Source organism: Seriola lalandi, unplaced genomic scaffold (genome assembly GCF_002814215.2).
Source record: "Seriola lalandi dorsalis isolate HSWRI2012SDOR001 ecotype SW California unplaced genomic scaffold, Sedor1 jcf7180002054544, whole genome shotgun sequence".
Lineage (NCBI taxonomy): Eukaryota > Metazoa > Chordata > Actinopteri > Carangiformes > Carangidae > Seriola > Seriola lalandi.
In genome coordinates, this window is record NW_019525097.1 from 6,046,723 (window position 1) to 6,062,626 (window position 15,904).

The following is a 15,904-nucleotide window of genomic DNA, read 5'->3' on the forward strand; positions in this document are numbered from 1 at the left end:
GTTCCTTCTATCAACCACTTCAGCACAAACTCAATCAGTTCCTGATGCTTAACGCTAACCCAATCACCCCGCGCTAATGCCATGCCACTTTTGCTTAGGATAATAAATGAGAAATGTCCACGACTGACCTGAAGACTGTGACAATAAGCTGAGGCAGGCACCAGGAGGATGGGGGGGGGTGAAAGTAGGAGGTTCATGGGGGAGGAAAGGTAATCTGGGGAAAAAAATGAGGTGTGGGTTGTTGGGGTGGGAATGGTGCAGGGTAGGGAACTGAGATTAAGGTGTGAAGGGAATGTAAGAAAAGGCAGTTACGGAGGGGAAGAACAGAGGTAGGCTGCCGGGAAACGAGAAGGAAAAAAAGAAAAAGGAGTATATGGCGTCTGCAAAGTAATGGTGATTGCAGTTGCTGTGGGGAAACACATAAAGGCTCCTGAGTCAGTGAATCCAAATGAGCTCCAAAGATCATCACGTACTTGGACATTATCACCAGTGACAGTGTTATTCCAGCCTATTGATCTGTTCTCACAATAAACTGATGGCATTTGAATATGCCAATAAGTTGATCTCAGCAAAAGCTTGAATGATTTGCTTTGGTCTCAGCAGAAGCTCTGACCCTGAGGCCACAACACAGGATTCCTACACATTTACATTCCCTTTGTTCCTGCTCACTGTGTTTTAAAATGGATGTTTTATCTGCCGTTTAATCTGCACCAGGGAACACACTGTTCTTTGCTTTGTGCTGACATATCTGTCTCTGTGCTCTCTCCCTTTTATAGGTTTAGCCCTTATGAGTGGTACAACCCGCATCCATGCAACCCCGACTCAGATGTAGTGGAAAACAATTTTACGCTGCTCAATAGTTTCTGGTTTGGAGTTGGGGCTCTCATGCAGCAAGGTAGTTGCCTCAGCCTGTGGCTGCTGTTGCTCTGTGGAGCTGGAGCTCTCTATATCCCACTGTCTCTGAGGAATTGGTTGTTTTATACAAGCCAGCGGCAACAGAGAGACCTCTGGGGGTCCAGACAGAACTTAGAGCAAATGTGCGTGTAATGGTTTTTTAATTAAATCAGCTGAGCTCATAGGAACATAGAATAAACCTACAGTATATGAGCATATGAGACATGTCTGTATGAGAGGGATAGATTTGAACATCCCTCGCACCACTTGAGTAAAATCAATTTTCCCTCACTTTAAAACCCCTGATTTAGAGATTAGAATTTGAAAAAAATATATATCAATATTTTTATCAGCAGCCACTCCAATAACATCACCTCTGAGATTTTATTTTGAAATAATATGCAGCCTATAAATCAGCTCTTTATCACAGTAATGATAGCACAATAATACCCAGTGTCCTCTCCTCTTGCCCTTGGCCCATGAGCACCTAGAGATCAGTGGGATGTGGAGTCAGGATGTGAGGTTACCTTGGGTACATGACTCTCTGGCCCAAACAGCCCATCACTTCTCCGCTCTGTTGTGAATGATCAATATTGAATGTGTTTATTTGATTGCATTGATTTATGCAAACCTCGTCCTCGGGGGACATTTTAAACAGCACTTTTCTGTGTCTCCTGCATTATTTAAAGCACTCGCTTGTGACTCAGACAAGATAATTTCACTTGTTTGAAATCCAACAATCATCTTGTTTTGAGAGCTCTCTGAAGTGATTTCATCTTGAAGTGAGTGGCGCACCTGCCTCAGCTGAAAACTTGACGAGAGTTCTTGAAACAAGCTTTTTCTTTTTTGTAGCTTTTTAAGGAACTAATCTTATCTTGTTTTTGACATTATCAGCATAAACAATTAGATACAAGATTAGAAGCATAATACATGCTGAGATGAATACATTCTGCAGTGTAACTTTCACCCCCCTGCCACCTCCCTCACACCAGGCTCAGAGCTCATGCCCAAGGCTTTGTCGACTCGAATAGTGGGAGGCATCTGGTGGTTCTTCACCCTCATCATCATCTCCTCGTACACGGCCAACCTGGCTGCCTTCCTCACCGTGGAGAGGATGGAGTCGCCTATAGACTCAGCCGACGACCTGGCCAAACAGACAAAAATCCTGTACGGGGTGGTGGAGGACGGCGCCACCATGACCTTCTTCAAGGTAAGCTGGGCGTGCCTGGGGGTTGTTACAGAGCGGGTTTTTTAAGAGGAAGCTTTCTTTGTCACTTCTGTTCTGTTTACAGTGCAGCCAGACAAAGACGTGTTGTTTTAATCAAGGAATCAGCCAACAATAATTGCGACTGCAGTCTGATTTCGTTCTGCACACTGTGCAAGTAGTTTTTAACACAAAAGCGCCCCACTGAGCTTTGGAGTTGATTACTTTGCTGAGAAGTTGGAGTTGTGCGTCGCCTGAATTCTCATCTAACAATTCGGTGTTGCTGCTCCTTCTTGTTCCTTTAACCCATGCGATGTTTTAAACTGAGCTGGTGTCAAAAAAAAGAAAAGAAATGCTGAAAATAACCATGTCTTGTTTTAGTGGATGCATTTTAAAAATTAATTTGCATTTATTTCTCAATAAAAGGCACCATGTTCAATACTTAAAGCATGAAATAGCAGCAGCAGGGAATGTTCAGTTTACACTTGTAATAATTGCTTATGCTGAAAAAATGGCAACCACAAATAGCATCAAAAACAAAATTTGATTTCATGAAAATCTAACGGAATATAACTTAAACTTCCTTTCTTTTTCATAGAAATATAGATAAAAAATATTTCTATCTTTTGCTTCTCAAATTTAGTAACTGCATCGGAACATCAGAATTTAGAGTTCACCATCGTGTTGGTTCCTAATGCTGCTTCCAGTCTCACTCCTTCTCCTTTTCTCCTGGTGACTTTTTGCAGAAGACAAAAATCTCCACCTATGACAAGATGTGGGAGTTCATGAACAGCAGGAGGCAATCTGTGATGGTGAAGAACGTGGATGAGGGCATCCAGCGCGTGCTGACCTCGGACTACGCCTTCCTCATGGAGTCCACCACCATCGAGTTTGTCACCCAGCGCAACTGCAACCTCACGCAGATCGGAGGCCTCATAGACTCCAAAGCCTACGGAGTGGGAACACCTATGGGTAAATGACCTCAAACCTCTACGCACCTCTGTGTTGCCCGCTGCGTTTGAATAGCTGTAGGTCAGAGAGAGATACTGCAGATACTACGGGACAGATAAAGGAATATAGTGTGGATGATGGATAAGCTCCGAGAATGGAAAGTTTGACCTCTATTGATGGGGTCATGGGTATAATGGTTCGACAGAGTGAGGTGTAAAAGGTTTAGCTTAATGAAAAGCGAATGGCTGAAGAGGTTGAATTTATGGATAAGGTGAAAATGTGCCCAAGGCTCAAAAAACAGGCAAACGTTCGAGATCTTTTTTTTCCAGCCATAATGATTTCCTCTCAGGATTATTTACAGAGTAGAGAGGCAAACCTGGGTTAAACATTGTTCACAAATACTTTTAATGGTGTCTTCTAGCCGACTTTGGGGTCACGTAAGGCTACATTATGTGTGCAAGACAGTGAAGCAATCACAGAACGCAACCCGAAAGTCAATTTAGTGCAATTCCCTGTGAGTTACTTGACACCGTCTGAATTGTGTCTGCGCATTAAACCACAACAACAAAGCACTTCAGAAATACAAAACGAGCACTAAGAACTGTTTTAAACTGCTTGTTTGACCCAGCGCCTGTCAGAAAGTATTGTCCTGACATTTTAAAGGGCCATTACCCTGTGATGAAGCAGATGAGCTAAAACCATCAAAACCACTGTTTTTGTTTTTATTTGACATTTTGGGAAATGGTCTCATGAATCAAATATTTTTCCACCAACACTTTTGTTGTGTATAAAGCATATGTCAGGGTTAATAAACGTGCAGCTCACAACCCTGGCGCTCCCGGGGACCCTGGCTGAAAGCTGGTGATGGTTGCGGCCCCGGTGTCGCGGAGGTTAGAGTGGTCATGACGAGGCCAGGGAGAGCACTGCGACCCGCTATAATGGCCACATCTATCATCAGTGATAGGAAGGCCATCAAAATATGGAGGATTAATTTCTGCCCATCCACATCTGGACCCGGCCGCTGCTGATGGGTATGAGGCAGTTATAGATCTGCAGGGATGCCGTGATTGCCGCGGCTGTAACAAAGCTGAGATGATGCTGTGAAATATAGTCCCACTGTGGCTCCATAAGTGCAGAAGTACTTACACTGATGCCCTTGAGACGGACACACAGTCCTAGAACATGGATCAGTTCTCTTTTCATTCATGTGCCAACATAGTGTATCAAATATATGACTCCAAAATATAGCCCAAATCATTTTAATTCAGCGGTAAGTGGTTTCAAATGCATGATTTGAAATGTCCGCTTTCAAAGTTATTACTGCCCACTTACTCATTTCAATCTCTAATCCTGATGTTCATTGCTCAGTATTTCAGAAATAAAGCTGATTATAGCCTGTAAAATGTTTCTTCTGTGACAGAAGAGGTCTGGAGATAATTACTTTATTAGTTCAAAGTGAGCTCTGTTTTCATGCCAGCAGTGCTCTGCGAAAGGGAGGAATCTTTTCTTTTTTTTTCAGATCGTTGCTTTCTCCTTGTGTCCTTGTCCCAAACCCAATGAAGACCTCTTAGCCTATAACTTTTGCCCTGCTGAGCACTGTTTAGCAGCTCCCTCCCTGTGGGGCTGTTACGGCAATAAACCAGAGCAAGTCGTATAATAAGTCTTAACCTTTTAGCGCTTGTCGGTTTTCACACGTCCTTTTCCCAAAACGCAAATGCGTCATCTACAGCCATCGACTTAAACTGTGATCACATTAATACTAGAAGCCAGACAGTGTGGGAGTGATGGATGTCCTCTGGTGTTCAACATCTGTCAGGTAGTTGTGTATGCACACTGTGTCAAGCACAGTGCTTTTCCATTTGCCCAGGCCCCGCTCTCCATATCCTCCTCTCGAAGGACCCATCCTATTAGCATTTATCCAAGGCCTGCTTTGTTAGGCCATCATTAATCATTTGAAATATGAGGGGAGCCAGAATCAGGGGACTCGGATACTTGATAGATCTCTCATCCTCAAATGAAGCAAGCATATGCTTATCACATGCACGTGCACACATGCGTTTATATATAGATCTATATATATATATATGTACGACTGCGTTTTGAAAGCACCACGTATCTGTACATGTACAGAATGCAGGGCTACACGTGTGCTTTAGGTTATCACTTCAAACCGTGCACACCATAAAGAAAAGAAAAGGAAAACCCATATGCTCACACACACACACACACACACACACACACACAGGTAAACTTACAGAAATACAAAGCTTTTTTAGTGAACACAGATACGCTTTTCAAAAATCAGTGGCATTCTATGTATTTTTCAGTTTTTTGTATTAATGTCCCTTTTGTCAGTCTAAATACACAGAGACTCTGAGATGAAAGGATGATGGATGGCAACAGATAAATGATAGATGAGACAGAGAGGGAATCAACTACAGGGGCTGACAGCCCAAACTATATGAGAGCAGCAGACAAAGTGCTGCTACCTGCTACCTGGAGCCAGATTCAGGTTTTGAGCACAAAATGTTCCCATGTTTGTAAAATGATTTCTATTATGTCGGCATTATAAAATTGTCATATTTTACTGCTGTTTCATCTCTTTTTAAGTCACTCTGAATAAGCACATGAGCCAAAACGCCTTAAATAGAAATCGAAATGTACAACCAGCCTTCATTACGTATGATTTCTGTAATCACATAAATACACTAACAAGCTTTCAAAGCAGTTTATAAATGAAACATGAATGCTCACAGTAAGTATTAATCTTTCTCGGCCCGGTTGGGGCAGGGTGTGTGTGCTGCGCCTCGATCGGTCCGTGTGTTGTGTCAAACACGCTGCGGAAAGGAGAGGAACACGACCCCAGTCGGGTACTCCGCAACGATTACTCCTCCTTTGATCACGCCAGCACCCACTGCGCCTTAATGCCTTGTCGCTAATTCTGGCGCCTTCCCACTGTCTCTGGATTTGGGTTCTTTTACTCACCATGAAATCAACATGCATAAAAACACACTTGTAGAGAAACCATATCTCTAATATACACATATAATCCCAAACACATATGCACCCATGTAACGTACACCCCACTGGGCTGCTGTGTTTTTCCTGTTTATGTCCTCCATTTATGGCTCACGGAAGCGCGCGCAAACAGCAGCTAATTCGTCAGAATCAACAGCAGCTCGGCTACACAAAGCCAAGTGTTTGTTGCCAGCTCCCTGTGCGTTATAATTCACACACTGCAGAGATGAGTGAGAATTCTGGACTCACTCTGTGAATATAGGGATTAGTGGGATTTGAAGAAGGACTTACAAACCCCCCCCTCCCCTCCTCTAAGCAGCCAACAATAACATGACAGGTTATATGATCACATGCGAACCACAGCGTGTTTCATACGCCCACCACCAGTGGTTATATATACACGTATGATAATATCGTGATGTAAGGCCTTGTGGTTTCCTTTTCAGCACCTCCCCACACTCGTATTTGAGTCTAATGATTTTGCCCAAAAAAAGAGACAAAGCTCACAATAAACAAAGTTAAAGATGATTTTAACTGATAATGTTTTTTTTTATTTGTTATTGATATATTGATAATATCGTTATCGTGAAATCTTTTGGAAAAAATCTGATTCCCGACCAGCCCTCCTAAACATAATGATTTTCTTTTTTTTTTCTTTTTTTTTTAACCATATTTTGCAGTTATCTATGTCCACCGGGTCTCACGTTGTGTTTTTGACCCCACAGGCTCTCCATACAGAGATAAGATCACAATAGCCATTCTGCAGCTGCAGGAGGAAGGGAAGCTGCACATGATGAAGGAGAAGTGGTGGCGAGGGAACGGCTGTCCCGAGGAGGAGAGCAAAGAGGCCAGCGCTCTGGGGGTGCAGAACATCGGCGGGATCTTCATCGTGCTGGCTGCAGGACTGGTGCTGTCAGTGTTCGTGGCTGTGGGGGAGGTCCTTTACAAGTCTAAACAGAACGCACAGCTGGAGAAGGTACTGGAGCCTTTTCCGATACATTTAAAGGATTGAAGATTCTGCTGCGTTTTCCTCGTCCCTGTGCCAGTCGTTTGATTTAAGCTGTGTTTCATTTTCGGATTTGACATCACTTCATTTATCACTCATCTTTATTGCTTTATTGTCTCTTTTTCTTATTTTACTTCCTTTTTAAGGGGAATTGAACTGTAAAGTTGACCAATTAAATCACACTAAAATAAAATAAAACACAAACACATACATATTGCTCTGTTTAGTTTAGTTAGTTTAGTTTGCATTTCTGTTCTTTTTCGTAGGTTCAGGATTCGAGTAAAGGATAAGTTCACATTTTTTTAAAGACCTTAAAACAATACTCATGCTCATATTTACATTGAAATGGTTTTTGGTCGCTCTAATTGTTCCTCCTTCCCTGAAGAGATTCCTCTTGTTCTTCACTTTGTCTTTTTGATAACACATTCCATGGAGAGACAGCAACAAAAAGACTTGAAACTGAAACTGTGGTTGATACTGTACCGACTTGAATCAAGATGGAGTCTCTTCACGGCTAGTAAGAGCAGGCAAAACAATTACAGCAGCTATTTCAATTTACATATTGGTATGTGAGTATCGTTTTAAAGAGTAAAAAAAAAAAAAAAAAACATGAGCTCATCCTTTAATCGTATGATTTGTCTGAATGCGTATACATGTGCAGCTTTCTTTTCTCCCGCCTCTGGTTATATTTCTTTAAAGCAGGAGACTGAATACATTTCAGGCTGTTCTATCTGTGGTTTATTTTCGTACTGAGTGCTCATGATTCATCACACAGTGTGGAGTGTGTATTTTAGTGCACTTTAACTTGTGCAATGATGTTTCCAGATAATTGTAAAAGTCCGTTTGATACAATTTTAATTATTTACATCTACAGAATTATCACAGCGCAGTGGTGTGTTACTTTATTGGGATAGTAATTAGTTTCTGGCGTTTTTTTTTTTTTTGTTTGTTTGTTTTTTTTTTGGGGGGGGGGGGTTTACGGGCTGCATATGTTTCAGAGCACATCTTAGATATCATTAATCAAGAGCCGCAAGACTGGGTCACAATATTCAGATAATTTGCAAATGCCACAGTCTCTAGGCTGCCAAGGTGCTTGTAATTTACATGCTGACAACAAGCCTCTCCCTCTCTATTTCCTCGCCCCGCCAACCTCCTCTACCCAAACATCACCAGTTTTTTTTTTTTTTTTTTACCCCCCTTGTTCTCCTTCTTTTTCCCCCCATCAGTCTAATCCATATCCCTCCTCTTTGCTTTTCACCATTTCTTTTCCCCTCACCCGTCCTGCCCCTCTCTACTTCTGTAATCACTCATCTTCCCAAGTATGCACAATCTCTCATTCATACGCCAGACAAATATATGTAAAAATGGAGGGGAAAAAAAAACAAAAATACCTGGTGCATAAGCCACCCACAGATATCCATCTCACACACCTACACACATACACAAACAGAAAAATAATAGCTTCATACTTTAATGCTCTCCCTCCTCTTTTATATCTCTTCTCCTCCTACCCCCTCCAAGAATTTGAATTAGATTTTGCATAATCAGAAAGTGGATATATGGGAATTTGTCTTGGCAATGTTGGTGCACAGGCATATTGACATTTTATAGGATTTCACACCACAGGCATTATGCAGGGACAACAGAAGCTCATATTACAGAAGTTACATAACGCATGTCACTCTGTGAGGGGGTGATTGATGTTTTAAAAGAACGCACCAATATTTTGGGATTTAATCTGCCGAAGTGGATGTTTTGTCCTTTGTTCGATATCTTTACGTTTTCCTCTAGCATGCCAAAAATTACAAGTGTTGAATGTTTTGCTCGGGATTTAGTTCTTGGCAGGACGCAAAACACTCGGAAGCAGCATTCAGACATTTGTGTGGCAGTGAAGCTGAAAAGGGGGAAAATCTGGGACACGTCAGACCTTTAAGTAAAGGCCTGGTTTTCAAAAAAAAAAAAAAAAATTGTTTATCAGTTAAATGAACAAGTTTTACCTTGTTTATTCGGTCCTTTGCCGAAACTCTTAGTGTCTTGAGTTTTACATCAAGACTTAAATTATTTTCATTTGGTTGGCAAAGTTAAAGGGGTATTTCACCAACTTTACACATAAAGATTGGTTTACTCATCATGAGGAGTAGCACTTAGCATGTAAAAACAGTTGTATATTGATATCCGGAGCCTGGAGGAGCTCTCTGAAGTCTGGAAAATGTTTTTAGATTGGGTTTTAAATTAAATTCTTTTATGAGAAAACTGTGTTGCACACTGGGCATTTGAAGTTTGAAAGACCAGGCAGGTAAATGGTCTCTTCAGATCAAAATCTATTATTTCTGATCAAAAGGGCAGCGGCATAATTACACAACATGAAACCAACACCAGCAACAAAATATGAAGAAGGAAAATAAAAAAACATCAAAGCTGGCACAGAAAGCACTGTTTCCGTACATGTGTCCAATAAATCAATAATGTTGATTTAATTTGAAAGTGAACAGATTTTTGAAGTATGTGAAGATTTTTTTGTAAATCCCAATGTTGATGCCCCCTAGTGGTAAAAATCAAAAAAACAAGGATACTATAGCAGACGTCAGTGCCTGCCACTACCCCCACAGATCTGACTCAGGAACACTGAGGTGTCAAGAACACATATAATAGACTGCAACCAATATTCGTTGGTATTGTTAAAATTTTCCATAATAACAAATGCCACCAGGCTAGTTTGAAAAAAAGGTTTAATCGAATACATATTCTCCACATAGTGGTTTTAATAATGGAGTGCACACTGTTACCAATGCACGTTTTACAATATGGAAACAAATACATTTTCATCATATTTTCTAGACAGTTATTTAGCCTGGGAGAAACTCCGAGCATAATCTCTTACCAATAGTCTGTATTGAATAAAATGTCAGTATTATCTATATTCAACACGGTCGAGGTGCACAGGTTTGAGTAATGTGGCAGACACCGTGATGCCAGCCATAACTTTTCCCTCTTTGCCCTCGCCCTCCGCAGCGATCGTTCTGCAGCGCCATGATGGACGAGCTGCGCGTGTCTCTGAAGTGCCAACGCCGCCTCAAACAGAAGCCTCAGCCGCCCGTCATCGTCAAGACGGAGGAGGTCATCAACATGCACACGTTCAACGACAGGAGACTCCCAGGAAAGGAAACCATGGCATGAGCACTGAACGTAGCCCACCCCCCCCCACCCCCTCACTTGACATACATGGAGGGGGAGACAGGGTCGAATTAATGCTGACTTAACCACAAACTGAGGTTAGCAGTCAAAACAGGATTCCTTTTGAACCTACTTGCTTATGTAGACAGATGTTTCCTGTGGAAATATATAGATACCTGAGCAGTGTCACCTCACTGTGACATTCACTTCTTGAAGGGAGCTGGAAAGGAAGGACTCATTTGTGTTTGTGTTGATAAAGTATGTAAATTGAAATGATCCAAGCAGGTTTGGGACAAAACATAAGTCTGGTCCACACTAGAGGTGGATTTAAACACACACATAACACATGTATGCTCTCTCACACACACACACACACACACACACACACACACACACACACACACATACACAAGCACACACAAACACGAACACACACTCATCTGACACACCTGTGCAGAAGAGACAACGCTATTGTGACAGTAACACCAGATGTAGTTTTTCTGTTGATGTCAATGCCCTTTTGTCTTACCTCCATGTGTGTGTGACCCCATCAGCCCCTCCCTTCAGTGGCTTGAGTTTCTTTCCAATGATTTGGACGAACACTAATCTCACACCGACAAAGGCAACGGTAGACAGAGCCAAATGGTTTGCTATGAACTGATGTATAAAAGTGATATTTAGTTTGAAATCATCTATGCTGACCTTGTTGAATACTCATCGTTTTTTTTTTTTTCTGTAATGCCTTTCTTGTGCCAAAGTTCTGCCCTTGTAAAGAACTTTCTACCATGCCTATTATTATGTTCAAAGCCTCTACAAGCAACGTATACTGTCAAAGTCCTCCTCCATGTCCGTCCTTACACGGTCTGCGGTTTTCACTCTGTATCAGTTGTTGTTTAAAATGCAGTATTTCTACAAAAATGTTTGTTTTTGTACAAGAACAAGAAGTTTTGTAGTACTTTGTATCATGGTAGCCCCTCCTGTGGACAACATATGTAGCAGATACTAACTCAGCCCTCAAACTCTGACAACTGGTGGCTGTGGGGCTTCAAAACTCTGCTGTGTAGGGTTCATCTCTCTCTCATCACTCAGAGATTAAGTCTTTTTTTTTTCTTTTTTTTTTTCCCGTCAGTCTCGTGGGGCCTGCTGTACATAGTGTCTGGGGACAATGTGGTGGATTTCAGTGGGTAAGAACAATGAAAATTTAAAAGAAGTAGGTGACTCATTCTAGAAATTGCAACTGTCAGCGAAAGCACACTGACAAGCGTGGTTAAGTAACAGTGGTTATGATGAGTCACCATGAAAGACATAGTAAAATATGGAAGTGTTGCTTGTGTTAAAAATGAACCTAAGTGTAGATACCAGGCTGCAATGTTGTTATCACACTACATTTTCGCCTTAAGATACTGTAAAAAGAAATACAAATTTTATCATGGGATTTTTGACTAGTATCAAATCTCAAAGTCTTACTTTTTTAAACTAGTGAAAATAATTATATAATTATACTATATACTATAACCAATACTGGGTTTTTGAGACCATTACTTATGATGATATGTTGGCCAATAGTTAAATACATAACATAAACAAACTGTTTTGATAAGGACACATACTAAGTGGAACATATGACAGTTAAAAACATCAACTTGTAAGTGCTCTCTGGTGGATAAACTGTTTCTAAATGACCTTTGACCTATTTTTACATTTCTGTACTGCAATTTCTTGTTACTTAGCAGCTGACATATACATCCATATCAATATATCTGCTATAAGCTAATGTTGGCCCAGCCGATTTATTGGTGTAGCTATAAAAATAATCAGTCTGTGCGCTAAGGCTGTCCTCTCGTCATATGTTCTATACAAATCAAGTTTTCTCAAAAATTTATTAGCAATTTGTCACTATCTATAACCAAGGCAAGGAATATGACAGATGGCTGCACCTGAATGAAGAGAAAATAGTTGATTTGTATTTGAAATAGGTGGAAATAATCTCATACCGCCGGAAGATGTTTCTCACTTATTTCAGAAAATATTACCTTTAGGACTACATAGCAGACAAAAATAACTTGATGAGCTGTAGACTGTTGCACCACAATGTCCATTTAGCAGCTGATCTGCAGTTTTCAGTCGTATCAGATGATCTTCATCAGCAGATGGACTTTGCCCAGTTGTTATGAAGTTTCATTGTCTATTTCAGCTTTTAAGCTTTTTAAAAAATGGAAATCCGAACATCTATACCTTTAATAACTTACAACTCCATTTGCTGATGAAGATCATGTAATATGACAGAAAGCTCCAGATTAGCTACTAAATGGTGAAATGTGGTGATAATTTTTTTTCAGCTGCTGATTCCAAGAAGGAGCCTGATAGGCCGCTTGTGAATGTAGGAAACAGTGCATCTGCAGCGAGTCTGATGTGGGAATAAACAGCAGCTTCGAGGCTCTTGCCGTATGTTGCCATAGCAAATGTCTCACCTTTGCTCATACGCCAGGCGCCACTTCACTCATGTTGCCTCAATCTCAGCAACTCGAGCCGTGATGTTGATGATAGCTTATGGGCAGAGAAGATCATCTATCCACTAATTGTCTCCAAATGCGTATTCTCTCCACAGAGTGACACGATCACATCTGGCCCCACGACACCTCTTGTCTGTTAACTCTGTTCCATGTTGTGAAATGACAAGCATACTCGGTAGGTCACTACATCACTGCCCCTGTCTTCCCACTCTACCCAGTTCACCATCTGATCTGTTATTCCAGGGATTTTAAAGACAAAAAAACAAACAAACAAAGACCCACACAAGGGCCAACGCCAGTGATGACATCTCCGCTGTACATGAATGGATATAGTTAATGACTTATTTAACAACCACGTATAATATATATTATGAAAACCGACAGGGAAGACGTAAGCCTGAAGCTACCAGTGTTGCTTGTCATTTTCCATCCGGCTAAATCTATTGGTGCGAGCTGAAGTGATTGAATACCCTGGAAACATTTATTAGAGACGACTCCAAAGGCTTCGCTGTCCTGTTGAAAACAAGTATGAGCTCATGGAATTTGACATTGATGCAAGGTTTTACAAATAATGTCATTAAAAATGTCATCATTGTAGTTTCGCCTTATATTATTCATGCAACCTTTTCACATTCTCTTGGGAACAACCGAGCTGAAGACAGGATCTTTGTTGGTATCTCATTTAAAGAGTGCATCGATGCCATCAAGTATAATGATGAGCATTATCTCTTGAAGTATTCTGCACTGTCAGGCGCTTCTAATTGATAAAATGCCCAAAGACTTGATTTGTATTATCTAACTAAATACATTAGGTAATTGCAAACATTGTTAATCAAATCAGGATTGTAAGCATGTTTAGGCAGCTGTTTTCCTGACTTGCTCCCTGGCTGCTTGGTGCATCTATCCACCTGGCTTTGTGCCGGGCTTTCTCTGACCACACACTTTCTGAAATATCCCTCTGAGATCACAGAAATCCAGATGACTGTAAGTATAAAGAATTCGCAATGATACACAGGAGACTGCACATTCTGACAAACAGGCCCCGAGAATGTTCCACACCTTCTGACTCTCTGATTTTTCATTGTTTATTGTTATTTCCCTCCCACAGGCGGCGGCAGGCGGTCAGACAGCTCCGCGTTTTCTGACAAGGTTTTTCTGGGAGTAATGATGAAAACTGTTTCTGCAGGCCGACCTCTGCCGCCACAACATAAATGGCCACCCTGTCTGCCCTCCAGATTGACAGGGAAGGTCAGAGCATGCGTCAGTGCGTTCAGCAGGGACCGCTTAGTCTGTCACACTTATTTCCATCATATTAAATCCCTCTACCTCCTTTTCCTAAGTGGTCATTGGAAAGGTATCCTTGGATAACATCTTGTTCATTAGGCAATTAATGGCTGAGATTGCGTTGTGGACAGAAAATTGCTTTCTGAATGTGACTTTGGTTTGTCACACAGATATTATAGGCTAATAGCACCTGCCAAAGAAGGTTTTGTGAAGGAGGAAATGTATTCCCCTGCTCATTTCCCAGTGACTTTAATAATTCAGGATTCCAGATTAAGAATCATGTAAGCCTACTTAGATTTTTTTCCCATTGAACAAGTAGCAGTACATGTACTTGTAAAGCCATTATGCACGTTAGAGGCGGGACATACAATATATCATAAGAGATTTACCATACAGTTTATACTGGTGGTGTCCATTCCCTTGATGTATTAAACAATTATGGGAAATGGCACAAAATAACGAGCGAGGCTGCTTTATGGTAAAATTAGGTTTTATATTATTTATACATCAATTTGATGACGAACCTTGATTTGTCAGGTATTTAATTTGCTTGATTAAGCATAAAACAGAACATCCCTCTCTGGTTATTGTCTCCATAAACAGTTTTGATTAGCCGTGCTACTGTCATGGCTGTATTGATGGTCAGTCCATCCACTTTGGTCCAGCCTGGAATGTCATCAACTATTGGGTGGATGGACGTTCATGCTCCCGGAAGATAAAGCCCACTGACTTCGGAGATCTCTGACTTTTCTTCTGGTGCCACCAACAGGTTGATATTTGTGGTTTTTTCAGTGAAACATCTCAACAACTATTTGATGGATTTCCATGTAATTTAGTACAGACATTAGTGTCATCATTCATTCATCACTTTGATACTTTTAACTTAGTATCAGGTCAAAATTTGAACTGGCCCAGTACTTTAGCTCATGACCAAACACAAGCTAAACTGATCACATTCCCATCAGCCTCAGCTGTACTTTGTGTTCAGAGCTAATCAGCATAGATGGTTGACATGGTAAACATAATACCTGCAAAACAACAGCATGTTAGTATTATCCTTTTGCGCGTGTTAGTATGCTAGCTCAAAGCGCTGCTGTGCTAAAGTACAGTCTTAATTGCTAGCATGGCTGTAAAGTCTTGCAGAAAATGTGTAACATCCCTGTATACACAATAATATGATATTAACAGAGGATTTTATCCATATTGCTCACCCCTAGCATACGTATAGCTATACCTGTAACACCTAGAACAAATGAGGACTGTATGAACATGCAGATCACTACAACTCATACAGACTAATGCTTGAAAATATCACTCATCTGAACAGTTACAATAGAATTTCATTTGAACTCCCAAACATCAGAACAATTTATGTTGAAACTAAGCTAACAAGACAACACAGCAACATTTTAACAAGGGAAGCAATGTATTTACACATTTATTGTGTTAAATATGACAACAATATAGAGCCAAAAATACAATAATTCACATCTTTTTATTCACCCTCCCTCAGTGTAAAGCAATCACTGGTTCCTGGCATGGTCTCTGTAAAATAATTTGATGATTTGTTACCATGTGGCTCATATCAACAAAGCTGGTAGCAATCTTTGGTGCAATATTCAGCCTGCGGTTGATGATTCCCCCTCTGTAGACATTTCAGGCCTCCTTTCTGTGAAGTTCAGCACATATAATATGAAATCCTGGGGAAACGCAATAAAAGGGGAATTGCAGTAGCTGGCTGAGCCGAGCAGGCGTTGTTGGTCGAAAAGTGATGATTTGGTACGCACGAGGATCTTGCCCAGCAGTGGTATGTGTCTGCCCAGAGATAGCATAGGAGTTTGGGGGGGGGGGGGGGGGGGG

At 41.1% G+C, this 15,904-nt stretch overlaps 1 protein-coding gene across 2 annotated transcripts in view; it reads left to right on the forward strand.

The window, feature by feature from the left end:
• The window catches only part of LOC111661481 (glutamate receptor ionotropic, kainate 2-like), a 56,615-nt gene extending 46,283 nt beyond the window's left edge, over positions 1-10,332 (forward strand). For both annotated transcript variants that reach the window (XM_023415063.2, XM_023415064.2), the window contains exons 12-16: positions 777-895; positions 1,887-2,104; positions 2,845-3,070; positions 6,793-7,043; positions 10,086-10,332. In XM_023415063.2, coding sequence (XP_023270831.1) covers positions 777-895; positions 1,887-2,104; positions 2,845-3,070; positions 6,793-7,043; positions 10,086-10,250 — 979 coding nt within the window. In that variant the 3' untranslated portion in view covers positions 10,251-10,332. The remainder of the gene's footprint in view (positions 1-776; positions 896-1,886; positions 2,105-2,844; positions 3,071-6,792; positions 7,044-10,085) is intronic.
• The last annotated feature ends 5,572 nt before the right edge of the window (positions 10,333-15,904 follow it).